This window comes from Alternaria alternata (assembly GCF_001642055.1).
Source record: "Alternaria alternata strain SRC1lrK2f unplaced genomic scaffold CC77scaffold_12, whole genome shotgun sequence".
Lineage (NCBI taxonomy): Eukaryota > Fungi > Ascomycota > Dothideomycetes > Pleosporales > Pleosporaceae > Alternaria > Alternaria alternata.
In genome coordinates, this window is record NW_017306201.1 from 41,980 (window position 1) to 66,678 (window position 24,699).

Here is a 24,699-nt window from a genome sequence, read left to right on the forward strand (position 1 = left end):
TGTTCACATGCTTTTGATGAATATGGACACCCTACCCTACGCTGAGCCTAGATCGACCTCGTTAATCCAGTTCTAACGTTTACGTATCAATCATAAGTACCTAGAGTGAACTGCAGCGATGAGCAGAGTCATAGCGAGAGCGCAGGTAGCCAATACACATAATGCGGACTTTTCAGTCAGACTGCAGTTTGCTTGGAGAGACCCAATGATGTTAAGGTTCAAGACGATTTTTTGGACTTACGCTCTGCACAGCTATGTCGCAGTCTGTTATCACGGCTGAAAAAGCTTTCTGCAATATTTCCAATTCGTTTCGCATGTTAACATGCTCATCTCTGGAATTCGTGGCTGCTCATCCACGCGGAGGCGAGAGACATCAAACTACCAGTCAGTCGACGAAAACCCGAGATGCACCAGAAACTCAAACAGTGTATAGAAAGCCTTAAATTCATTGGAAATCAACATTGCCTTGCGACTTCTGATGTTGTGTGGCGTGTGCGGTTTGACTTTGCACGAAAAGATTAGGCCCACAGCCTGCATCGCCCCCCGTCTTACGCCCAGGCTGCACATCTCAGTCGGGTCAACATGAACGAGCGGGCCAATCAGAGCGGCCATCTTTACGATCGAGACATGAGTGTTGTATATATACTCCAAGTCGCTCATGACACCATAGATACCAGCCTATCTAACTAAAACGCTACTATTCTTTCTATCTTCTTGAACAGTCAATTCTGCAATCCTCTGATCTTAGCCTCAGCATCAATCACTATGGATTCAATTCTCTACCTTGTCGCAAGAGCCGTCGACGAGAATGGCATTGACTCGGATCACATCGATGTGAATACTACGGACCCACTCAAGATCGCGATGTCAAGGAAATACTGCAAAGTCGGCTCATGTCCAGAGTCGTGGCAGGTCATCGAATATCGACCCAATATTGCAGGAAACGTGATCTACATGCTCCTTCTACTCGCGCTTTTCGGTGGACAGTTGTGGTTCGGCGTCCGAAACAAGACATGGTCGTTCATGGGCACCATGTGTGCTGGCGTGCTTGGAGAGGCCGTGGGATACGTCGGCCGCATCATGCTCAATCTCAATCCTTTCAGTATGAACAACTTCCTTGTGTGAGTTTTCCGATTGGCGAAACGCGACCATGACTGATAGCAGCTAGTAATCTTATCCCACTTACTATCGCGCCAGCTCTCCTAACTGCCGGCATCTATCTCTCCTTCGGTCGTGTCATCGTCGCTATCGGTGCCGAAAACTCGAGGTTGAAACACAAGATGTATACCTACATTTTCGTCGGCTGTGACCTGCTCGCTCTCGTCCTCCAGGCTATCGGAGGTGGTATGGCCGCGACTGCCAAAGACAGTCAAGGTTCGAGGAAGGGTGTTGACATAATGATTGCTGGCCTTATCTCCCAGGTTATCACCATGACTCTCTTCCTCATTTTGTGGGCCGACTTCGCCATCCGTGTACGACGTGCGAAGATCTCAGGAAGCTTGTTGCCCAGTCAGCCGCCTCTCTACAAACACCTTCGCTCTACGAAAAACTTCACCTTCTTCCAATGGAGCCTTTTTGTCGCGACCGTACTCATCTATATCCGCTGTATATATCGTGTCGCCGAGCTCTGGGACGGCTTCAGTGGTGACCTCGCCAACCACGAAGCTACATTCATGATCTTTGAAGGGCCGATGATCATCCTTGCAGTGGCTGCGTTAACGGTTTTCCATCCTGGTCGTGTATTCTTCGATCTTTGGGTGCCTGCTGGCAAGGGTGTTAGATCGATGGGAAAGCTCGCGCAAGATCAGTCTAGCTCGGTCCATCTTACTGAACATGAGTGGAACAGCACGGCCTACCAGCGTGTTGATCAGCCTAGAGATGTAGTTTGAAGTGACTGGGTTCACATCTCTCAGTCAAGGTGTCGATTCGAAGATGTATATTATCAAGGCGTCAATGAATAAATCACGTTCATGTCTTGTGGCATAATTTCTAGTCTTTTGGTGTTGGTGTGCTAGCGTACGGAGTGTGTGGAATTAACAGCAGATAGTCGGCTCAGCTGCACAAGGAATAAAAGGTCTATGCATGTTCGATCAGGGTTTATGAGATACGAAAAGCTCTGGAACGACGGGCCATGTTTCGGCATCCGAAGCTTGACGTGCACGCGCTTGACATCGGGAAGCGAATGTTTCCCTCGGACCGTAAAGAAAGGCAAAGGCGAGATTTGCAGGAAGAGCATCGAAGTTGGAAAAGCGCAGCGCCAGTGGCATGGTCTTTGGGATTACCGGCTGCGAGAGACCTTAAGCTGGGGATGTGGCTGAGTGATCCTCGATGTCGCTAAAAATGGCGCCTTTCCTCTTTCGGCGTGAATCGCCGGCTCTGACCCTTTCTTCAACCTCGCCCTTTCTGTGCTCAGCCAACCCGTCAACGAAAAGTCTCGCCAAATATGTCCGTTTTCGGCGAGAGACGACTCAACTCTACAAGCATTCTCTTTGCCATCGCGAAAGATTCCTTGTTCACAAGTACTATGCTACGTTCATGATTAGCCGGCAAGCACGGTGCCACATATGCGCGTCTAATAGCCCGGTCAGTCCAGCCTGACGGGAATCATCCTCCAGTCATGACGCGCCGCCTCCTGTCAGCGTTTTGGCGATCATGAGGTGTACATACTGTTTCAGAGCTACATCCGTTTCGTCTTTGCCCAATCCGCGCTACCAACTGTTGTTATGGTGACCTAAATCGGGGACTTACACGGCCTCATCTTGGACCCAACCTGCATGGAGTCAGCCTTCTGATTTGCATTCTGGTCGTGGTCAGCAAGGCGAAGCCTCATCAATATGTACTGTATGCTTGCAGAGTTTCAGATGTATCACTGAACAAGGCACTATACCTCTGGCGCTTCTTTCCCTTATCTCCATTTTACTATCGCCTTGTCCATTCACCTCGGTGCTGCCATTTTCTATTGTTTGTGTTCTACGTTCTTTGTGGATGAGAAACCACATAGCCATTATCAGTACATTCCAAGCCTGCCGGACCCGTCTAGTACCATCATCTTTACTGTATCCATATCCCGCCGTTGGAGTACTCAGTTCACCGCGCACTGCACATCGACACGAATTCCCCTGACTCGCATAGCCATGGATGCAGACAGGCGGCTCTCCAAAGCTTTCGAAGCTGCTAACGATGCTCTTCAACATCTTTCAATAACATCAGACTTTGGTAGTCTAGATTGCACACATATTGATCGCCTACTCGCGCGTGTAGTCGACCTCCCAACTGAAGGAAATCAAAGGAACAGCAGGAGAAATCTGCTTGTCATCCGACAGTGGATGGTTAGCGAAGGCCCCGGTGTCGTACTTCTTGAAGTCCTAGGCCAGCTGTATTGGCGATTGGGCGAGCTCAATAGCAGTCAGTTCGACAAGTTCAAAGCATCACTCCAACAACGACAGCCATACTTATCATTGACACAAAATGCAAACGGGACAGCGCTGGTAGTTCAACGAATCCGATACATCCAAAGATCCAAGGCGGATGCCTGTCAAGACTTTCTTTGCGAATTGTCAGACCTTGCTGGCGCTAAAGGTAAATGTCTCACGACTGTATGTGTAGAGACGAGCTGCTAACAAAACAAGCGGACTCCCCGATGCTCGGTGTAGAAGCTTTGCAAATAGCCTCTCGCAGTCCGACGCGATCTGTTCGCTCCCGAGACAGTATCTCGTCACAGGAAACCGGTCTAGCAAGTCTTATCAAGTATGTTCCGTCTAGCACAGTACCTGCTCCTGGGGATATGGAAAGCTTCCTTGTCGAGTTCTATGTCAAGGGCATCTGCCCAGGTCGTACCGTCGCGTCTCAGTCAAATGCGTACATCTCGTTACTGCATGTGGCAGAATCTTGCCTGAGCACGCGATACGCCTTGCTCAGCCTCTCAGCTTCGTATCTCTGCGAGCAGCTCCCAAAAGAGAAAGACACTTACCACCAAGCCGAACTGTACTATTCTACGCAAGCGCTTCAGACTCTGGCAGCGCAGATCAGCGAGGGACGCTATTTTGACGGTGTTCTAGCTACTAGCATGTTGCTAATGCATCATGGCTTAATCAACAGGGAGGACTCTCCTCTATGTTGGTCTGTTCACGCCAACATACTCGATGCGAGTTCTCCAGAGCTCGTCAATCACCACTCCGATTCCGCTCTGTTCTTGCGCGCCCAACTCATTCTAGCACGAACAGCACAAAACCCTCATCAGTTGAGCAGAACCCAGCGACATTCGTTCGAGACAATGAACTGGCTGGAGGGTGTATCACTAATCGAAGCGGCTAAAGTCTCTACCATTCTTGGAATCTCGCCTCAGCTGCTTTCCATCATATCATCTGTGACTCTGCTTCCGACTAGTCCAAATAGATCGAACAAGCTCATGTATGCTCAATCACAAGAGATGCAGATCCAAAATCTCAAGCAGTGGAGTCCAGAGCAGGAAGGACCAGAGAAAGAAGTATTACTCGCTACCGCAGAGGCTTTCCGTCTCGCTATGCTGATCTATCTCCGTTGTCATATCTACGGGTATGCTTTCTGGATATCCTTGTGTTTTGGTACCCGCTAATCCGTACTTAGACTCACGCGGTTCCACGCTTCCATCCTCGAACTTTCAGATGCACTACATACCTTAATTCTTTCACTGCCAGTAAAAGGCCCGCTGTATACCGCTATTTACCCCGTCTGGCCATTTTTCGTTGCTGCTGTCACCGCAAACTCGGAAAAACGCGACCGTCTATACCAACGCGTTGTACCAATACGAGAAGGCGACAAGAACACACTTCCAGCAGTGCTAAAGCGTATCAGTGGTATTCGAACGTGGCTTGCAAACCAGGACACAACGTGCCAGCGGCAAGACGGCTGGTGGGATGAGATGCTCAGTCCCAGCTCTAGCACGGTAGCACTGGGCCCGCACCTTTTGTGTTTGGGCTGAGCTGCTATCAGACTTCTTTCGTTCCATCGATCTTGCGTTTCGAAGCCCACGAAAACTTTCTTCCGTTTCCCATAGCGAGTCCTCCACCATATATCTCCTTGAAGTCTATCTTCCATGTCAGATATCCTATCATGTTCACTGCATTCAAGTGCGTCATCTGTTCAATTTTTCTACCTCAGCACATCTCAGCATTTGGCAAGGGCTGCATTGTCGTTGATCTTCGAATCACTTACGCTATAACGTCTATATCCTATGTTACACATCTACATGCGATAGCTCATGTCGCTCGTGGTCTGCATTTGTTTTCTTCAGAACAGTCAACGTGGAGGATTTGCTCCTCACTCCTATCGGATCTCATTTCTCAGGGCCAGACTGTTTCTTTAATGTGTATCTGCCTCTCCCGCTGCCAACCGGAACGGTCGTTTCGTTTCTGAATCATGGATATGTTTGCGCTGGTCATCATGTCTCATTTTAAAGCGCTGGTTTGTTTTCCATCGTTGTTCGGAGTGTGAACACTAATGAAGCCCTTCCGGCGTCACAATCCGCTCAACTCGCTCAACTGGCCTATGCCTCGGCTTAGACTTCCTGCAGCGCCAACAGCAACGAGATAGAGAGAAGCATAGATGAGCTATACTGGAGCAAATGAACAACATGATGGCTATGAATACTCCATCAGCTGTCAAGTCGTAGTGTGCTATCCCATCACCGATACTGAGTCGTTGAATGGGAATACTGGTGCCGGCTGAAAGTGACGGCGGTGGTGTGCATTCAGCAACGATACAGCCGGTATTGACGATGTAATTTGTGAAATAATTATGCTGATGTATATTGACAGTGCTACACACCGATGGATTGCTAGCCATGGTATCGTATTTCCAAGCTTTGGAGAAACCATTGGTGGCGGATTCATTACGGGCTTCTTTCGTGTGTCTTATTGCGTTGGCTTGAGCTTCTTCCTTGTGTATGTTGAACCAGTATTTATCCTCCCTTTCCTTAATCAGCAAGAGGCCGTAGGTTTTGGCCTTGCGAATGCACTCTAGGGTTGGAAAGGAGCAGTCTGCTTCTACAATTAGAGGGTGGGCTACATCAGAATTGATGTACCAGCATGTGTCATTAGTGGCGACCAGGACAGACATGATGAGTGTGGTGAGCCATGTCGCGACACTGGTCGCTGCTTCGATCGCGACTTTCATGTGAAGTGGAGTGAGTTTGAGAAGCTTGCACTATGTGCGCAGCGTCGGTAACAGACGTGATGGCGAAGCTGAAGGATACTTGAACAGCAACCGTGAAGGTGAAGTTGTCGCAGGGCGAAGCTATCGTTGATAGTCTTAAAGATCAGCGACATTCTTTGTTCTTTGGTGATTGTTTATGTGTTGATCAAACAGTCCAGGTTCAGCTTATATGAGCACAAAGCAAGTGCAGCACAAACAGGTAAAGCTCGTATTAGACTTTTGACATTGTCATTCGATCTATCGGTATCCACATTTACACCCAAAAACTCTGATTACGAAGACCCTATAGTGCGCCTGGATGCTCAAATTGCAAAACTACAGAATCGTGATATCGCTGCGCAGAAATAATGTAAGATAAACGTGAGAGAGGTCTGGCGCAAGCATTCCGAGCCGATGGAGAAGTTTCATATTGAAGTAAGTAGTCGTTCATATCCAACTTGAATCGTTCCTGAGCCGTGTCTGCAGAAGTCCGCGGGATATTCAGTGTACGATTCCCCGGAAATGGACGAAAGAGCGAAAGGCGGGCAGAGCATTTAGAGCAGGATGAAGAGTCAGAAGAGACGAATGAAAGTAGTTTCCGTAGTAGCCGTGAAAATTCCAGACGACCAAACTGATATTGCCCAAGCACATCGAAATCTTGGGTTTCGGGATATGTCATCGCTCGATTGGCAAGGCCGGATATCGACCGGTTTGGAACGTAGCCGGAAAAATGTACACGAAAAGGGTATCGATCAAGTCCAGAACGCTTCATGAAACTGCCCACCATCACTCTTTTGGCTCCGATCGGATGGCCCTCTGATGCTGTGATTGCACGTGTCACTGGATATTAATGGCCTCCGTTCTTCCTGAAGTTCAGCAGTTGGGACAAGCTGGCTAAGCTGCATCCGCTCTTGAGGAAGTCGTGGCTTATGAGCTCTCCCGCGCTCGCTCGTGATTTAACATCGACGCAAAGGCAGACTGACAAGAACGCCTTGAGTTCCTTGGAAAGCTTATCTGGCTTCTTGAGACGAGGAGTGCCGTTGGTAGCAATGAGATACAGAGCCTTGAGTGGCTCCTCGTTCAGGTACGGTGGTTCGGACTCGATCATTTCAATGGCCATGATACCCAGAGACCAGATATCGACCTTGTTGCCATACTCTTTCTGCTTGACAACTTCAGGGGCCATCCAGTATGGAGTTCCGACCATAGTCGCACGCTTGCTGCGCTGCTCGGTAAGCTTCGCACTGAAACCAAAGTCGGCTATCAAAGGTTAGCAAGCTGTAAAGAGAGGATGTATGGCGGATACGTACTAATCTTGACATTTCCACGGCCGTCGAGCAAGACATTGTCACTCTTAATGTCTCGGTGGATGATGTTCAGGTTGTGGAGATACTCAAGTCCCTTGCAGGTCTGTGGTGATTGTCAGAACAAATTATCCAAAATGCATACTGCATAGCTTACCTCGAAGCAAATGGTCGCGATCTGGTCTTCGCTGATGGAAGGGTTATTGTCAATGATATCGGTCAAAGCACCTCCTTCCATAAACTCCATGACCACCCAAAGCTCAGATTGCTCCTCTTGCAAGAAGGCATCCAGGAAATTGACGATGTTGGGGTGTTTGCTGTCCTTCATGACGATAATCTCGTTCACGATAAGTTCCTTGCGTGGCTGGTTGCGGAGATCCATCTGCTTAATAGCGACCTGTGCACGTGGGCCGTTTTCTTGCATGACCCTTCTGGCCATGGGTGAAGTAGCACCTTCACGGATACGTGCAACATACACGGAACCACTGGCACCCTGACCAATCTTCTTCTGCTTGTTGTACGAGTCCAGTGGTCGTTCTTTGGATACAACCTCTCGGAGCTTCGCCATGACCTCGCTTTCGGACATGCTAGACATGCGCACATCCTTTCGCGCTGGCTCTTCTTTAGGCTTAGCCGTGAGAGCCTGCTCGGCCTTCTTCACTGCGTCACTGACAGGAGCATTCTGTGGCTTAGCAACGTTCAATGGCTTGGGTGCAGCACCTGGCTGGTATGGCTGTTGTTTCTGTTGGCTCTGACCATTAGCGACCCTGGGGACCTGGTTGCTCGATTTCTGATAACTATTGTTTGTTTGAATTGGCGGTCGTTGTTGAGTTGAGGATGATTTGGCAGGAGAAGTGCTGTAACCACTGTTCTGTTGCTGAGGTGCAGGAGGTGCAGGGCGCTGCGCAGCCATCTGGCGTGGTGCCGCCTGCTGTTGCTGCTGCCGGGGGTCTCTTGCGGCGCCCGGAGTTGATGGTGCAGGGCGACTGGGGTTGTACCTTTGGCCTGACGGGCTCGAATCTCGCGAATCGTAACCACCTCCACCAATCTCTTGTTGGGCCAAGGGAACTTTCTTTTGAGGTAGCGAAGCATTGTACGCATCCAGTTCTGCGCGCTGTTGTCGCTCATATTCCTCTCTTTGCCTCTCACGTTCGCGTTCACGTTGTAGTCTGGCCTGCTCCTCCTGCCTTCTCTTATCCTGCTCGTAACGATCCTGCTGCGAGGAAGCGCTCTGCTGACCGCCGTAGCCTTGACTGTAACTGTCTTTGCGCTGATAGCTGCCTGGCGGCGCTGGGCGCGGGGGAGCCACGGAATTGCCGCCACCACCATATCCAAGCTGCTTCTCCATCCCAGCATTCGTTGGTGGGGTCGGGGTGAGACTTGGGTATTGCTGAGGGTCCTCGGATCGCTTGACAAGCTTTTCAGTGTAGAACTCCAAGACCTCAAGGACAGCCTTGGGGTTCTTCGCATAGTCGTCTTTGGTGAGCGCGGACGCAGTGAGCAGCTTCTCCCATTCCACTGGCAGGCCGACGAAAGCTCCGCTGTTGGGATCAAATCCTACGTGTACTCTGTGAGTGAAGTTTGTGGGGTTGCTGACACCGCCCATGCTGGGGCATCGCTGGTAGATGCTGTCGATCCACGAATAGACATCGTCGTCGGTTTCGACTCTGCATGTAATAATCTTGGTAGGGCCATCACGAGGTGGAGAAGAACCTTTGCTGCTGTTGAGAGCGCGGGTGATTTCAAAAGATAGCGGCTGCGTATCTGATCGCTCGACACCAAGGATGTCCCGCAGTTGGATTGTGTTGGAGACTTTTGACGCATTAGGGCTCTTGAAGAAGTTGAGCTCAAATTCGCGCAATACCAACCACCGGTCGGCCCAGACAAAAGATTTGAACAAGCCTTCATCCTTGACTTTGACCATACCCTCTTTAACAGTAGCCGTCGACGAGACGCTTCTCTCGGTCTGGGTGCGGATGAGCGACATTTGCGAACCGTTGTTGAAGGCAGGCGACTGCATGCTCAGGCCAGCCATGTTGCCTGGCAAGGTGTTGCTGGTGTTGGGGGTGAGGGCGAGGCGGGGGCGGTCGGTGGGTGGTCGAGGTGCGGGACCGGGGTTCATGAATTGTTCGCGAGAATACATGCTAAAGTACCGTGGTCAGCGGACGGATCGACGGGTGGTTGGTTGATTGACACGAAACAGGCGATGCTGCAGTCATGTGGGGGTGAAGGGGTGGTGTTTGCAGCAGACGGCAGCAGTGACAGCCAGGCAAAGAGCTCCTGCGTACTTACATGGGTGGACTATTGTTCACACGACAACAACAAAAACAACAACGATGGGAATTATACAATAGCTACAATAGCTGCGTGAGCGTTTCACTGCCTCCAGTGCGGCCAGGCAGTCGGGGTGTGATGTGGTGAATAGCGGGGTGCACCGTGCTCAATGAAGTGAGCAAGCAGGTAGCGGAGGCGCCTCTCAGCGAGTGGTAGGTGACTATTCAGTGAGACAGGAGCCTCGGCGGTGGTGTCGAGGACGGGGAGTCCTGGGACGGGGGTCGCGTCGAGTAAGCAGCAATGCGAGGTCAGTCGGGCTGCAGCACAGCGGGATACCAGTCCTGAAAGCGAGCGGGCGCTGCTGCCAATCCAAGTCGCAAAGCGTCGCACCGAGAGTCGTTCAGCGAGAAAGCCGCATTCGAGAAGTGCAGAAACAGGGTAAATAGGAGAATTTGGTAGGCGGCGGGCGAGAGCGCGGTCGTGTCTGGTACAGACAGTCGTGGTAGTGTCTTTAGTGGGCCCTCTCCTGGTTGGCTTTGGGGCTCCTTGGGCAATGGCGCGCTAAATCGGCACGGAACTTTCTCTCACGTGCACTTGACTCTGCTTCGGACGTCGAGCCTGAAAGGAAGACGCCGCTGCAGTAATGTTCGCGGTGTGCGCCCATTGGCTGTTGCAACACCAAGGGCTCGAGATCGTCAGCAACATCATTTCGCTGCATGCGTTTCATCAGCGGAAAGGCGCGACAACGGCAGAGGGTCCGGCTTGATCGCCCGGCGGCTGCAAGTACAAGATCGCGCTCAGCGTTTCAGGAGAGAGCGAGTCGACGTCTGAAACCCATCTGCGTGCCACCAGAACCCTTCCATGGCCGCCACATGGGCATATTTAGATTTCGTGCCGCTCGCTACCTGTTCGGCTGCTTGGCTGCTTGTTCAAAAGAAGGGTGCTCTACCAAACTATGGGAACCCACGTTGTGTCAAAGTGTCATTGCAGTCTGTTTTTATTGCTACCGTTCCCACTTCCCTTCCCTTCCGACCCATACATCGCCACGTAAATCTAGGAAGGTGTGGCGATCGCTTACACTATATCTCTTGCCATATTGTTTCACTTCCAACGGCGCTCGATACACCAAGTACAAATCAACATGTTTCAACCGTATTTTGCATGGTGCCCGCCTCTGACCCCACCAATACAGCCACCATCCCTGTCCAGACACCCAACCATGCACGTCATAACCACAGGGGGCGGATGTGCACAACCTCGAGCTCAACCGCAACCAGTCTGCCCGGACTGCGCAGCGACCACACTTTAGCAGCTTTGGTTCCCACCGGAGATTAACCTACTCTACCCCCCAAACGCCCAAGACGTCTCTTTCGGCGCCCTCGTGCTGTTTCTTCTTACGCGCTTGGAGTTCCTTCACCCTGCGAACAGATAACCCAACAGCCAGAGGGCCGAGGATAGTACACAGAACGATGGCCCATGTCACGACGAGAAAGATGTCGGTTGGCTCACCAGAAGTTTCCCCGAACACTCCTTGAGATTCAGCGACGCCGGAAATTAAGAAACCAATCTCTCCGCGGGCGCACATGGCAAAGGCGAGAATAAGCGGCGGGTGTAGCGAGAAGGGCTTTGGTGGGTTGGGTGAAGAGCGCGCCTCGCTTTCGGTGCCAGCTGACGAAGCTGCTGGGCGTGTCTGTGTGGGGGTAGCTTCTGTGTGTGGTGGTGCGGCTCCTACCTGAGGTGTAGTAGCTCCTGCCTGCGCAGACGGTGCTGGGTGATTGCTCTTACCCCACAAGTGAGGCACCGACGGCAGGCGCACCTTGCTCAGGATCTTGCTAGGAGATCTTTTACCCGTAGAGACCGAGAAACGGACAAGCCAAAGACCACACACCACCTTGGCAAATGCCATAAGGACGGCATAAACAATACCTCGCCAGACTATCGCACCTCTAAACATGCGCGTGGTTGGTATAGAAAAGCCAATGGATGCGAAGAAGAAAGGCTGCAGAATCTTGGACACTGCAGGGTGGTAGTAGTGGTGGTAGATGGCTGCACCACCTGTTGCGTCCACGTGCTCTTCCTTCTCGATCTTGGTGGGTTGGGATGAAAGCGCGCCCTGGTTTTGCTCGCTTTGAGTCTTGGAGGCATCTGGAGATGTGCTTTCAGAGCTTTCAAGAACTGACCCAGAAGCTGCTGGGCTCTTTTCAGCCACTGGGGTTGTGGCCAAAGTACTGGCAGGGTGAGGTACGTCAGAATCCCACCAGCTGATGCTAGCTCCTGCAATGTACGCAGCAAACAGATTCGACGTGCCTGCATATGTAGCCCCCGCGACGAGACCAATGAGAATTAGCGTGTGGACTGTGAAAGCCGTTTGTGTACGCTGTAGGAGAGCATTTAGCCGTGCGCCTGGGTGAGCTTCGCGGTACGTATTCAGCCACACGGTCAGGGGCTTAGCGACGAAAAGGCAAACAATAGGAGCAACGACAGCAAAAGCAACCGAAACAAGCACCGGGCGAACGACCGTGACCCAGCTGAAGTTGTCACCGCCTAGGTTGGAGATGACCTGCACCATGACCAGGCCGACGACATCATCCATCATAGCCGCACTGGTAAGGACAACGCCTAGACGAGTGGTAGACAAGCCACTTGAGCCGAGAACCGTAAAGGTTGTGCCCAAACTGGTGGAACACAGTGCTGCACCAGCAGCAAAGGCCTGTACAGGGCTAGCATCTAACAGACCTTGTAGAGTGTAGGAGAGAGCGATGGGAATTACGATTCCAGTAAGAGCGACGCCAGAAGAGAGAAGTAGATTCGCTTTGAGAGACTGGAATGAAGTAGAAAGACCACCTGAGGTGTGTTAGAGCGATGTCATAGGAGTGAAAATGAGTTGGGTGATGAAGCAGGTGACATACCTTCATAGACAAGCAGAATCAGTCCAAGATAGCCTAATTGCACAACCGTCTCTTCTAAGCTCTCAGACAGCCATTTCGCACCTGGAGTGCCCCATGCGATGCCGACCAACACCTGGCCTAGTAGACCGCAGTAAAGCACTCGATCAAGGGCAGCATTGACGACATTGAGGAGAAGAAGAAAAGACGCGAGGACTAGAATGACAACGATGCCTGGCTCGTGGTATGGCAGCGACGCGGCATCTTGAGACGCGTCTACAGCCATGATGCAGGCAAGGGCGCTGGCCAGTCAATATGCGTGCGACGCCTGCTGGAACTGGCTCTATGCGGCCACGAGGCAAGTGGACAAGAGTTTGCAGATTAACCAAGAGCACGCGCTACCTCGGACGTCCTCTGGATATTGTTTGCGTGTCAGCAACAAAGATTGGACGGAAGAGTTTTGTTACCAAGAAGACACCAGGATAGTCGCGGCCAACCAGAGCAGAGGTGGGCGGTCCAAGGCCGTGTGGATCCAGGGGCCCCGCTACGAGGACCAGGGTGCAGCGACAGCCGAAGCCGCGCCCGCAGTCAGTCAGCCATTCATTGTTTTGGCCCAAGACTACTTTGGAAAACACGCCTGAGCAATCGCCAGCAAGCATCGCGTATCCACCCAGCTTAGATATTCCTACCTGCATGCGCCCAGTCCGTGTGAGAGCGCTGATGCACACAAATCATGGCGCCGCTTGAACAGCAATGGGTCAAGGTCCAGCAGAAGACATTCACCAAGTGGTACGCTGCCTGCCACCCCCACCGCTGCCCCGGGTCCCTACGCTACTGACGACACCACTGCAGGCTGAACAGCAAGCTCAAGATCCGCGAAGTACAGATTAACGACCTGATCATAGACCTCTCTGACGGTGTACGTGCCACCCCGCCTGGCCCCCCGACATGGCCTCTCCCCGCATCCAGTCACTGACGCCCCCTTAGATCATACTCATACACCTCCTTGAGATTCTCAGTAACGAGTCCCTCGGCCGCTATGCCTCCCGACCCAAGCTGCGGGTGCAGAAGTTTGAGAACGTCAACAAGTCGCTCGACTTCATCCGAAGCAGGAGGATCCAGCTTACCAATACCGGTGCCGAGGACGTCGTCGATGGTAACAGCAAGATCATCCTGGGTCTGATATGGACCCTCATTCTGCGATTCACCATCAGCGACATCAACGAGGAGGGTCTCAGTGCGAAGGAGGGTCTGCTGCTGTGGTGTCAGAGGAAGACGGCCTGCTACGATGAAGTCGAAGTTCGCGACTTCTCCACCAGCTGGAACGATGGACTTGCATTGTGGGTGCAACATTCTACATGCAAGGACCGGGCTAACATTACACAGCTGTGCCTTGCTCGATATCCACCGTCCCGATCTCATCGACTACGACAGCCTAGACAAGAGTGACCACCGCGGCAACATGCAGCTTGCATTCGACATTGCTTCAAAAGAGATTGGTATTCCCGACCTCCTCGATGTGGAGGATGTGTGCGACGTAGCGAAGCCCGATGAGCGTTCGCTCATGACATACATTGCCTACTGGTTCCACGCCTTCTCGCAGATGGAGCGCGTAGAGAACGCCGGCCGAAGAGTCGAGAAGTTTGTGGCAAACATGCAGGGAGCGTGGCAGATGCAGAACGACTTCGAGCGACGCATGCGCGAGCTGCTGGACCAAATCGCCAAGCAGCGCACACAATGGGAGGACGCCAAGTTCGACGGAACATACGCAGATGCTAGGAACCAGTCAACCGAGTTCACAGCGTGGAAGCGCAAGAGCAAACGAACATGGGTAGCTGAGAAGTCTGATCTAGTAGGCCTATTGGGAAACATCAGGACGAAGCTAGCAACATATCGGTTGCGACCCTATGACCCACCTGCAGAGCTGAGTCTCGAAGCACTAGACACAGCATGGACAGGCTTGATGAAGGCCGAGCGGCAACGTTCCCAAATCATCAACGAGACAATCAGAGACATCAAGAACGCTCTACGAAAATCCTTCGCCGACAAAGCAAACGACTTCGCTTTGGCCCTCAACACACTCTCTACATCGATATCAGCGTTGGAAGGCGATGTTGAGGACCAGTTGGAGCATACCAAGGAAATCAGCAAGTCGCTTGCGCCTTTGGACGAATACCTCAACCTCATAGCATCTATCGATGAGCAATGCGCCGAAGCGAATATTGAGGAGAACGACTTCACAACGTACACATACGATGAGCTAGAATACGAACTGGGTTTGGTCCGCAACTCCGTATCAAAGAAACTTGCCTTCCTGGAAAACCAAATGGTTGCGCGTAACATGACCAACTTGACTCCCATACAACTGGAAGAGTTTGAATCAGTCTTCAGGCATTTCGACCGCGATGTATCCAACTCGCTGGCCGAACTGGAATTCTCGGCCGCTTTGGCAAGTTTGGGCTTGGTCTACGACGAAGCAGAGATGCATGAAAGATTCCGCGAAACCAGTGGGGGTAAAGACTATGTCACCTTCGAGCAGTTTATTCGTTTCATGGTAGATGAAACAGAGGACCAAAACACCGCGGAGCAGGTGTTCGAGTCTTTCAGAGAGGTCGCTGATGGCAAGGTCAGTCCATGTTCTTACATCCCCTTTCCTATAATCAATTACTAACATCCCATTAGCCATACGTCACAGAACTCGATCTTCGACATTCACTCGTTCCGGACGAAGTAATCGACGACCTAATCGCCACCATGCCTGAGCACCAAGGTCCAGATATGCAGGAAGACCGCGACATTCCCAAATTTGACTACATTACCTACATGCAGCGGTACATGGGCGCTGACCGTGCAAACGGCAATGTTGTCGAAGAAGTGAACGGCGAGTAGAACTCGACCAATCTCGAGCATAGGGTTCTTCTCACCCCAGCGTTTGTATAGCGTTTGAAGAACGAAGAGTCTGGAAAATTGCATGGATTGGATGTTGAGTTTAGCGTTATATCGTTCGGTTTTTGCATAGTGGCCGTTTTGGAGTCACTCCGTCGTTGGATATTGAGTACAATCAGGAAGGGGGGGAATTGGAAGGCTCTTTGGAGTAAGGCGCGCTTGCATGTTCGACGTTGGATACCACACAGATAGGAAGAATTATTGAACTTAGTCATAATCACTTGGTTGGTCACTTCTAGTGTCCAGCGTCTTGACGACAAGATCACTGTGCCTTGATCAAGAGCCACCCCTGGGCAGGCACCAATCTCATCTCTCACCATCTCTCTCGCTTACGGTAGTCTCACTTCACTGTCGTCCACACACACTCTCTCTATTCGAGATTTCCTCCTCCACCTTCACTTACTTTCGGTCTCTCTAGGTGACCAACAGTCCGTGCGTTTTGCACTTACTTCAAGCAGACTCTCTTCTGCCACAGCTTACTTCCTACTACATTACCTTCTCCCAACCTTCAGAGGTCGCAATCGGAATCCGGCCTTCGACCGCCAGTACATCGACCAGAACAGGGTAAGGTGTCATTGTACGAAACATATGGGAGACATATACTGACTTCGTGTCTTCGCCTCTGCAGTACTGCCTCTGCCAGACAGCGGTCGCCGCAGTCATGGCGAACAAGGCTTCTCAGTCCTTCCGCTTTCTTGACTTACCGGCTGAGTTGCGAATCATGATCTACAAGCTTATGCCGAATTACACCTTTCGTACCCGATACGTCAAGCGCAACAGCAATGGAGACACTACGAGTAGCTTTACAATCATCAGATATACTGCACCCACAGCTATGCTTGCTACATGCAAGATTATTAAAGATGAAACCGAAGCGATCATCCTCAAGACTAGGCTGCAGATTCATCCCATTCGAGTTGACGAGAGTCATATCCCTCTCCTGGGTTCCATAACACCTCGAATTGAAGCCGATACTCGAGCTCTTTACTTTCTTGGAGCCGAGAAGGGGCCGGTCAATACAATCTCTGAATGGTACTCTCGCATCCAAACGAACCAACATACAAAGTTTGAGGCCGCCTTTCCCACGTGCACGTACGATATATGCTCTCTCCTCACTAAACACGGGTATGTCATGGAGGGTGGTACACTGGAAGAAGCAGCCCGTTCTCTGGTCAACTTCGTCCGCAAATCTGGATACTACTTTCATATTCGCCGCGAGGGGGCTGCTTATAATCGTATCTTGGCCGTCGCTCTGACGAAGGGCGCCAATGTCGAGACAGGTACGACAATCGCATTGGATGCGTTTGGCAACTCCGTAGTCAATCGTACAGCTTCTCCGAAGATCTTTTTGGTTGCGATCCATACACTATCCACCGTATCTGCACAACAGGAATCAGCTGTCCGCCGAGGAATCGATATCAATTTGCAGAAGCGCCTTATTTCCGGTTGCCTTCTATCTTCACCACAGTTTTTTGGTGCCAGTCATACAGACAAAAGGTTCAAGGAAATACATGATAAATTCTGGACGGAAGGCGAGTGGGATATTTGAGATGGTACCCGGATGTTGTACTAAACTTTCAAACGGTAAAAATTCAACAGGCATGAAGGTCTTGGTCCACTGATAATTTGAACATCAAAAGTGGATGGTCAAAAGATGGACTTGTATATTCTCGCAGGTCCGAGACGGAGAAAGTATACACCTTGGTCGTTGTGGGCTGTATCTAATGAACCAACACCTTAGATGATTTATCTCCCTCGCATCCACCTCCTCAATTAACACCCAGGAGATCCGGTAGCTCAATCATATTCCTCTGCATCTCCTTACACATTTCCAGAAACTCCTTCTTCTCCATGTCAGTCGCAAACTCAATCTTTGCTCCACTGATGACCTTTCCCTTCTCCACCGCCTTCTCAATCCCCACCTTCTCCTTTCCTTTTCCTTTGACCGCAGCCTCGGCAACACTATCTTTCCGCATCGCGCGATCGCCTCTGTCGATTGGCACTCTCAGACCCTTGATTTTCACCTCTCTGTTACCATCGTCTTTGACTTTGATAGGGTTGACAGAGGAGTTGAGGTAAAAGGCTAGATAGCCATTTCTAAAGTCGGCAGAGAAGTGGATCAGGGCGATTATGGCGCCTGTATCGTTGTCTTCCCAAACCCGTAGATTCTCGAGGCCACACATTTGCTCGGCATAGGAGAAAGACTTGGAAAGACCTTCGTGAATGCGCATTGTTTTCTCTGTCCGGAAGGTGGCGAGAAGGGTGCGACCCATTAGTTCGTTTTGGAATAGTGCTGCCGCTAGGTACACTGTTAGCTAGTCTCTCCTCTCGAAGGAGTTATCCTGATAGCTTACCCTGTCCCGAGTCGAAAACATAATTGACCCAACTTGTTTTCTCTGTCCGTGCAGGCCGGTTGCCATGCTTGATATCGTGAAACTTGAGTTCGCAGGGTACGGTAATTGAGACTTTAGCTGGGTTGAAGTAGCTAGAGTACGGAATGTACATTTGATCGTCCTCCATACGTAGCTCTACACGCGTAGTGTTGTCATCGCTAAACGCCCATACGGACGTCACAACGCGCACCGACCTTGTCTCGGGGTCAGTTACGCGTTTCCGTACAACGGCGATCCTGCATTCTTCAGAAGCTTGTATCATCTCGACGTCTCTGGGGTCGTCTTGGTTGATTCTGTGTGAATACTCCACGAGCGAACCGCGGCTAGTGGCAGTCAGTAGACCAATCTAGCAAAATAGAAAGAATGAGACCCAGGGAACCTGACTTACACATCACACAAGATAGCAGAGTTGCGAAAAGCTTCTTTCTCAAAGGTCGCTTTCTGACTAGCCGTGGTGGAGCTTCTGTGGAGTTTCATGATCTCTGGCGACGAAGGAAACGGGCTTAACTTAGCCTGTGAAGTTTGCGTGGATGTTCTCTCAAGCTCGTGAGGTGGACCCAGCCTCATCGCTGGAGGTGGAAGCAACGTTAGATGGCGAGTGTCATTCTTTTGACCCGGCCCAGGTACCTCCGGTGTGCGTGTGAGAGGTGATGTCTTCTTAGTCGACGTAGATTGATGTCGGCCAAGGTGAGCTTCGTGAAGTAATGGTGATGGACTCTGCCATCCGGCTGAACTTGTGCCCGCGTCGGACGATGCATAACTGCTGCTGGAGTACCGTAGCGATGAACCGCCGAAGCTGAATTCTGACACTCGTTTCTGATTGGGTGATGATGCTCTTGAGGTAGATATAGTCCTCGTCGGAGACGATGTAACAGGGGCTTCGTCATCATGTTCGACCAGTAAGGACTGCTTAGGTGACCTTGGACACTGAGCGATCCGGGGGAGAGAGACTTTGGTTTTTGGATCTCTGGGCGGGGAGTTTGGTGGAGACGAAGTATGGATACTCTGACTCAGTGGATTCGCTGCTTCAGTGGTTGGTGAACGCGCAGGATTTCTTGCCGGTACAGGTGGCACATGCGAGTCCTGTGACGCGACAGCCAGATTCTCCACCAAACGATGTACCTCGTCCAGCTGCTGGTCGAGACTTCCAGTCGAGTGGTACATATGATCAACCCGTTCTGCCATTGGCGTAACTACACTTTCAAGACGAGTCATAGACTTGCTATACTACGTCAGTAAACGGAGTGTATGAGATTTGCATCACTAGCCTTTGTAGTGCTTCAGCCAAGACGGTGACAGAGCTTGTGTGCGTCTGTAATATCTCCCGCAAATTGGCAAGGTCCCCGCCCTCAGTCGTCCAGATCATTGTTTTGTAAGAGGTTAAGACCAGATCACTCCATGAACGCTCAATTGCGAAACCGCCAACAGTACGGTGTTTTCTGATAACTTGGTATTGGTCAATCAGCGAGTCAAGATCGTCCACCTTCCGTTGACAAGATCTCAGGATTGCGCCAATGCTGTCTTTTGTTTCTTGATCAGCGCTCTGGAATAGTTCACCTCCATATTCGGCGTGCAGCGTCTCCGCCAGTAATTTCAAGGCTTTTGCGAGGCTACCGACTTCTGTCTCGACGTAGTGAAGCTCCGGTGGCGCGTCTTTCTGGCAAGCATAAAACGTTCGTCCAACTTTCCAGGCTTTCTGCGACAGCATTAATATGTCCCCAATGCTGGGGACGGTCATGGTGGCGGATGATGACGGGTCATGCACAAATTTGAAGTATTCAGCCAGGTATGTGAACAACACACAGGTAAAGATGCCGATAGCGATCGGGGGTTTCCATAAGGTCCAAGAATTAGGGACGGAACACCTGGGGGAGGCTCGCGATATACTGTGGGTGCGGGAACCGTGGGGGCTATTGAGACGTTCGCAATGCAGCCTAGGGCAGGCCCAGCGCCATGCGCCTGGATATAAGACTCCATAGCGACTGTGTTGTGGAGACCGATGGCCGGATATTCCAGTCGACAAAGGTTGAGAAGGGAGGAGCATGGGTTGTGATGCTCGACGGGGATACCACGTGGGTCAGGTAGCGCATCATCATTGGCGTCTGTCTATCGACCACACAACCGGCAATCTGCCCCGCGTAGCTGTCAATACCTGTCAACGGGCGCTGGGCTCGATCAAGACCAACACGAGCGTAAGCTTGGACTGTGCAAGTTCCAGCAATTGTGACACGCATACACAAGACGGATGTGTTTGGTTCAAAAAGCGGGCTACCCCTCGGACCAGCCACGCCATGGCGCCAGCTGTGCTGCAGGGTACCGTCAATCTGTATTAAAGGCTCTGATGTACATGTACAGATCCCACCTCATGTGGGATAAGATTTGCCGACTACCGAGCGACTTGATAGAGTAGAGGAAATTTGGAACCCAGGGTACATCTATAGACCGTTTTCCCGACCATCGCGTAGATGTCGTACCCAAGAACCCATGCGCCTAGAGTGTATAGTATCGTACAGTGAATCGCAAGTCGTTGTCATATCGTCATTTCGTGCTTATGCAAGTGGTGAGAAGAGACTAAGGCAGTTAGCTAATGTTCCATTGAGTTCAACAGAAACAAGACGAAATGGCAAATTCCAAATCCAGTATGCAAGCGAGCGTCTTGAGAATCGGGAGGCCGCTCCCCCCATGTGAATGCCCGTACAACACTTCTGTGGGTTCTGCCTGCCTGACTCGTCGCACATGTGGGAGGATCTCATGAACGCAACTCCACTGGCCCTTCCTGGCATCTGAGAAGTGGCTGGGCCGACGTTCAAAGCCCGTACTGCTTTCCAATCCAAAGAGTGGCATCTGCTGTGCTTTTGTGGAAACGATCGAGGCCGGCTAGTGTACTCACCGGATCAGAGACGGCTTGGGAACGCTTTGGGAGTATCCAAGGTATAGAATCAAAGGCAGGTAGCCATAGTGAATAGCGACGCGGGAAACATCGATGATGCGCGCGATGCGCTCCTGCTTGGAGTCAGCGGAAGTTCGTCGAGCCAACAATTGCACATGATGACGTACCTTGGACTCTTCTGAAAGTTGGTACATGGTGTATGTGTGGTCGGCCCTGGGGTTGAGGAAGTCGAGGCGTGTGAAGGAATGGGTGACGGCGGGTCTTAGCGAACGATGTTGCGATGATGCGTAAAGCTCAAAGTTTTGGTGTTAGCCGCATGCGTGTTAGCGCAGGCTCAGACTAGAGCTCCAATATCTTCGAGATACATTCACCTAGTCTTTGACACCATACTCCATTCACGACGCCTTACGACTCTAACTGAATCGCCTGAGCATACATTGCGACTCGGGATACAAGACGATAAGCACATATATTCGTAACTCTCACAATGTCGGCCCCGAGTGCGCGTCACTGGTAAGTTGCAACATTCCATGCCTGAACATATGCTAACGCATGCGCAGGGAACAAAACAAGGAAGCAACAGTCTACGTTGGAAACCTCCATGAGCGCGTCACACCCCGCATCCTTCATGAGCTGATGCTCAACGCTGGCCGAGTACGGAACGTCAATATGCCCGTCGATCGCGTCAACGGGCAACATCAAGGATTCGGCTTCGTAGAGTTCCACACAGAATCGGAGGCAGATTACGCGCCCAAGATAATGAACAACGTCGCTCTGTATGGAAGCAGAATCCGCGTGAACAAGGCATCCGCAGACAAGCAGAAGAACGTAGAGATTGGCGCGGAGTTGTTCATCGGTAACCTTGATCCTGGAGTGGACGAGAAGACACTGTACGACACGTTCGGCCGTTTTGGACCGCTAGTGAATGCGCCAAAGGTTGCGCGCGACGACATCACGAGCGCATCCAAGGGCTATGGTTTCATCTCGTACGGCGACTTCGAATCCTCTGACGCGGCTATCGCCAGCATGCACAACCAGTATATCATGAGCAAGCAGATTACGGTTCAGTATGCGTACAAGAAGGATGGAAAGGGTGAGCGACACGGAGACGAAGCCGAGCGTATGCTGGCGAAACAGGCCAAGGCTCACGGAGTCGCCCCTGCAGTACAACCGCTGCCAGCACATCTTTTCCAACTTCCTCCAGGTGCTGCACCAACTGGACCAGCCATGGGCGTGGATGGCCGAGGTGTACCTGGTGCACCAAGTGGACCCGGCGCAGGATATGGACCTCCTGGTGGACCTCCTGGTTATGCTCCTAACGGACCTGGAGGCTATGGTCGACCTCCTTCCGCAGCTCCTGTTGGTCATCCAGGTCTTCCGCCACCCCCATCTGGCTTGCCCGCTCGCCCACCAAGCGGCGCTCCAACCAATTTCTTCCCTCCTCCACCCGGATTCAACGGCCCACCCCCGGGCTTTGGCGGCCCACCACCTGGCTTTGGAGCACCTCCTGGCTACGCACAGGCACCGAGGTAGATAGAAGAGGCGCGAACGGACAGATTACAGCAACATCACTTTTCGCTACAAAAGCGGGCGTCACACCCTGGGGTATTTCACAAGTCGATCTGACCGGCGCTGGGCAGTCAGGAATCAAGGATTGTCGCTGTGATGACGACCTCCTTGGGAAGAGTGCCAATCGGCTAGTAGAAACCAGTAGGGAAGGACATCGTCATGATTGAAAAGCATGGTATTCACCAAATTGCGGATTGAATACAGGAACATGGAAAGTTGATTCGAAGAGGCGCTGCTGAGGTCAGCGAAAGAAGAGACGCAGAACTAGGAAGATCAGGATACAAAAGATATCGACGTCCAAACTCATACCCGCAGAAAGATACCCGCCATGAGCATGTCAGACAGATAGGCCACTAAAGGCAACAAAGGAAATATAGTAATATGCCCAAACTCCAACAAAGGAAACGATTTATGACAGTCCTGTGAAAAGCGTGTCGGCCCCTATTATACCCACTTGCTACGGTCATGAGAAGCTGACAAACTTGGGGTCGCGGGGTATCCCGTCCGCTCCGATGTTGTTCTTCTTGAACCTGTCCTGCATGTATATTCTGCGGGCCTCGTCGAAGTCGACGCCTCGTCGCTTCATGATGCGCATAACTTCCTTCTTCCCCGCGTCATCCAGGCCTTGGCGCGAATCACCGGCTTCCACGTTCCCACTCAAGTCAAATGCTGAGGACGAAAGGCCGGCTTCAATATCGTCGCGGAACGAGGATGGAAGGCGCGTGTAGATGGGTTCGGGGATGGGAAGGAGGTGTATCCAGCGGTGCCGGGTGAAGTAGGCAGCTGCGCGGTGTTAGTCTGTGTCGCAAGCGTGGTATCTAAGGTAGCTTACCTGTCGCAATCACCAGGACGATGAATGATACGGAGTAGAGGATGTAGGCCATGACGAAGATGCTGTTTGAAGCTTTTACAAAGGTTTATGGGGTATGCGACACAGCGGAGGTCTTCGGGAGTGTGTGTGAGGGCTGCGAGGGCGCAACAAGAGACCCAGGAACTGACAAACAAAAGAAACGGATGTGAAGTGAAGTTGGCGATGGAATCCAGATGCGAGCCTTTCAGAATAAAGGCATTAGGAAGAGTTGGCTTGACACGACGATGGTTCGTAACCACGGAGTCGCGGACAAAGACACTCGGCTGCACCGCCCCATATCGCGTGAATGCGTCGTCACACCTCCCGCTCCGCTCCGCCCTTGGCATCGGCGCACATATTGATCCATCCCCGAAACACGCACTAAGCGCATGCGGTAATGCAGACGAGGGCCATCCATTCAATATTGGCGAACTTTCCTAACGTCAAGCAATCGACATCGTCCGTATCCACATTCCATACAGACACAATGGCCACCACTATCTCGCACGATCTTGCCTGGGAGGTTACCAGTGAGTGAAAGACTGGGACACGAATTGGTATGGGACTGGGGTTGACATATGGCAGAGGGACGCAGCTCCACGCTCGTCAAGAGGGCGAACGGTGTCCAGTTCTCGCGCGATCCTCTTAACCTGAGGAACGTGTACAGCCGCAAGGTACGCATGGGTGTTGAATTTGTGAGGACAACGGACTAACTCTGCTCAGAACGAGGGCTCGATCGCCAACAAGGTACGACCACAACGAACCGCGAATGCGCCGCGCGCATGTGTGAATTGAAGAAAAGGGCAATGTTGACAATATTGGAACAGGCCATCGGTGTCATCCCCGGCAAGGAGGGTGGTGTCACTCTTCTCGTCAAGAAGTCCGACAAGCACCACCAGCCCGCGTCTGCCATCCAGACCACCACCTTCGGCCCCAGCCGATCCACCCGCAAGTACGTCCTCCCCAGTCCACGGGCTTGTTCGAACGACCGCAACCACTTCGTACTCTAGAATCGCTTGCTGACCAACGTAGGACATACTCCGCCATCGTCAACTCCACCACCAAGCGCAACTACCGCCCCGACCTCCGCCAGGACGCCGTCGCTAAGGCCTCCGCCATCCGCAGGAGCCAGAAGCCCGTCAAGGAGTCCAAGCCCGCCAAGGCCAGGGGTGCTAAGGCCCAGGCCGCGTCCAAGGAGGCATAGATTATGAGATACTGAAGAGCGTGGTGCATGTGAATTGGTTCGGAGTTTTACTTCATTCGGTTCATCATCTTCTGTGGGATTCGGAGCTCATGAAATGAAATGAGCATGGGTTGCATGAACGAACAAAGCTAGAGTCTTCACGACGAATTGACTCGGCGAGAAATGAATATGCTTCGAAAACCATATGCCGGTCCTGCCGCTTCAATGCTGGAT

The 24,699-nt window shown here is 51.7% G+C and overlaps 12 protein-coding genes across 12 annotated transcripts; 6 read left to right on the forward strand and 6 right to left on the reverse strand.

The window, feature by feature from the left end:
- Nucleotides 1-747: 747 nt before the first annotated feature.
- Nucleotides 748-2,301, forward strand: CC77DRAFT_1041031 (RTA1-domain-containing protein; the record flags this gene model as incomplete). The annotated part of the gene is made up of 3 exons (XM_018527225.1): nucleotides 748-1,121; nucleotides 1,169-1,739; nucleotides 2,215-2,301. The coding sequence occupies exons 1-3, from the start codon at nucleotides 766-768 to the stop codon at nucleotides 2,299-2,301; spliced, it is 1,014 nt and encodes a 337-aa protein (XP_018385013.1). The 5' UTR covers nucleotides 748-765.
- An 833-nt stretch (nucleotides 2,302-3,134) lies between these two features.
- CC77DRAFT_1031685 (hypothetical protein) lies at nucleotides 3,135-4,960 on the forward strand (the record flags this gene model as incomplete). The annotated part of the gene is made up of 3 exons (XM_018526686.1): nucleotides 3,135-3,579; nucleotides 3,609-4,554; nucleotides 4,606-4,960. The coding sequence occupies 3 exons, from the start codon at nucleotides 3,135-3,137 to the stop codon at nucleotides 4,958-4,960; spliced, it is 1,746 nt and encodes a 581-aa protein (XP_018385014.1).
- Nucleotides 4,961-5,475: 515 nt separating this feature from the next.
- CC77DRAFT_1071451 (hypothetical protein) lies at nucleotides 5,476-6,365 on the reverse strand (the record flags this gene model as incomplete). The annotated part of the gene is made up of 1 exon (XM_018529124.1): nucleotides 5,476-6,365. Exon 1 carries the CDS (start codon nucleotides 6,151-6,153, stop codon nucleotides 5,476-5,478), a length of 678 nt encoding a protein of 225 aa, XP_018385015.1. The 5' UTR covers nucleotides 6,154-6,365.
- Nucleotides 6,366-7,018: 653 nt separating this feature from the next.
- Nucleotides 7,019-9,618, reverse strand: CC77DRAFT_936961 (Pkinase-domain-containing protein; the record flags this gene model as incomplete). Its single annotated transcript, XM_018534522.1, has 3 exons — nucleotides 7,019-7,431; nucleotides 7,482-7,581; nucleotides 7,633-9,618. The coding sequence occupies 3 exons, from the start codon at nucleotides 9,616-9,618 to the stop codon at nucleotides 7,019-7,021; spliced, it is 2,499 nt and encodes an 832-aa protein (XP_018385016.1).
- Nucleotides 9,619-10,632: 1,014 nt separating this feature from the next.
- Nucleotides 10,633-13,117, reverse strand: CC77DRAFT_990373 (Sodium/hydrogen exchanger). The gene is made up of 3 exons (XM_018536313.1): nucleotides 12,659-13,117; nucleotides 11,535-12,593; nucleotides 10,633-11,474 (listed from the first exon to the last, which is right to left on the reverse strand). The coding sequence occupies exons 1-3, from the start codon at nucleotides 12,918-12,920 to the stop codon at nucleotides 11,086-11,088; spliced, it is 1,710 nt and encodes a 569-aa protein (XP_018385017.1). The 5' UTR covers nucleotides 12,921-13,117; the 3' UTR covers nucleotides 10,633-11,085.
- A 110-nt stretch (nucleotides 13,118-13,227) lies between these two features.
- Nucleotides 13,228-15,809, forward strand: CC77DRAFT_964239 (alpha-actinin-2). The gene is made up of 5 exons (XM_018535679.1): nucleotides 13,228-13,423; nucleotides 13,487-13,553; nucleotides 13,622-13,974; nucleotides 14,021-15,260; nucleotides 15,317-15,809. The coding sequence occupies exons 1-5, from the start codon at nucleotides 13,368-13,370 to the stop codon at nucleotides 15,521-15,523; spliced, it is 1,923 nt and encodes a 640-aa protein (XP_018385018.1). The 5' UTR covers nucleotides 13,228-13,367; the 3' UTR covers nucleotides 15,524-15,809.
- A 412-nt stretch (nucleotides 15,810-16,221) lies between these two features.
- Nucleotides 16,222-17,280, forward strand: CC77DRAFT_1071455 (hypothetical protein). Its single transcript, XM_018529125.1, has one exon. It carries the CDS (start codon nucleotides 16,242-16,244, stop codon nucleotides 17,127-17,129), a length of 888 nt encoding a protein of 295 aa, XP_018385019.1. The 5' UTR covers nucleotides 16,222-16,241; the 3' UTR covers nucleotides 17,130-17,280.
- On the reverse strand, nucleotides 17,234-20,039 carry CC77DRAFT_964242 (hypothetical protein). The gene is made up of 4 exons (XM_018535680.1): nucleotides 19,242-20,039; nucleotides 18,362-19,195; nucleotides 17,935-18,296; nucleotides 17,234-17,879 (listed from the first exon to the last, which is right to left on the reverse strand). The coding sequence occupies exons 1-4, from the start codon at nucleotides 20,015-20,017 to the stop codon at nucleotides 17,350-17,352; spliced, it is 2,502 nt and encodes an 833-aa protein (XP_018385020.1). The 5' UTR covers nucleotides 20,018-20,039; the 3' UTR covers nucleotides 17,234-17,349.
- Nucleotides 20,040-20,284: 245 nt separating this feature from the next.
- On the reverse strand, nucleotides 20,285-21,086 carry CC77DRAFT_1020994 (Tom7-domain-containing protein). The gene is made up of 3 exons (XM_018525177.1): nucleotides 21,031-21,086; nucleotides 20,864-20,976; nucleotides 20,285-20,544 (listed from the first exon to the last, which is right to left on the reverse strand). Exons 1-3 carry the CDS (start codon nucleotides 21,055-21,057, stop codon nucleotides 20,523-20,525), a joined length of 162 nt encoding a protein of 53 aa, XP_018385021.1. The 5' UTR covers nucleotides 21,058-21,086; the 3' UTR covers nucleotides 20,285-20,522.
- A 166-nt stretch (nucleotides 21,087-21,252) lies between these two features.
- On the forward strand, nucleotides 21,253-22,670 carry CC77DRAFT_130164 (RNA-binding domain-containing protein). Its single transcript, XM_018530180.1, has 2 exons — nucleotides 21,253-21,376; nucleotides 21,424-22,670. Exons 1-2 carry the CDS (start codon nucleotides 21,351-21,353, stop codon nucleotides 22,394-22,396), a joined length of 999 nt encoding a protein of 332 aa, XP_018385022.1. The 5' UTR covers nucleotides 21,253-21,350; the 3' UTR covers nucleotides 22,397-22,670.
- A 225-nt stretch (nucleotides 22,671-22,895) lies between these two features.
- Nucleotides 22,896-23,316, reverse strand: CC77DRAFT_1061951 (hypothetical protein; the record flags this gene model as incomplete). The annotated part of the gene is made up of 2 exons (XM_018528479.1): nucleotides 22,896-23,215; nucleotides 23,265-23,316. The coding sequence occupies 2 exons, from the start codon at nucleotides 23,314-23,316 to the stop codon at nucleotides 22,896-22,898; spliced, it is 372 nt and encodes a 123-aa protein (XP_018385023.1).
- A 453-nt stretch (nucleotides 23,317-23,769) lies between these two features.
- On the forward strand, nucleotides 23,770-24,486 carry CC77DRAFT_1009351 (ribosomal protein L28e; the record flags this gene model as incomplete). The annotated part of the gene is made up of 5 exons (XM_018523589.1): nucleotides 23,770-23,812; nucleotides 23,868-23,956; nucleotides 24,006-24,029; nucleotides 24,110-24,234; nucleotides 24,315-24,486. The coding sequence occupies 5 exons, from the start codon at nucleotides 23,770-23,772 to the stop codon at nucleotides 24,484-24,486; spliced, it is 453 nt and encodes a 150-aa protein (XP_018385024.1).
- Between the last annotated feature and the right edge of the window lie 213 nt (nucleotides 24,487-24,699).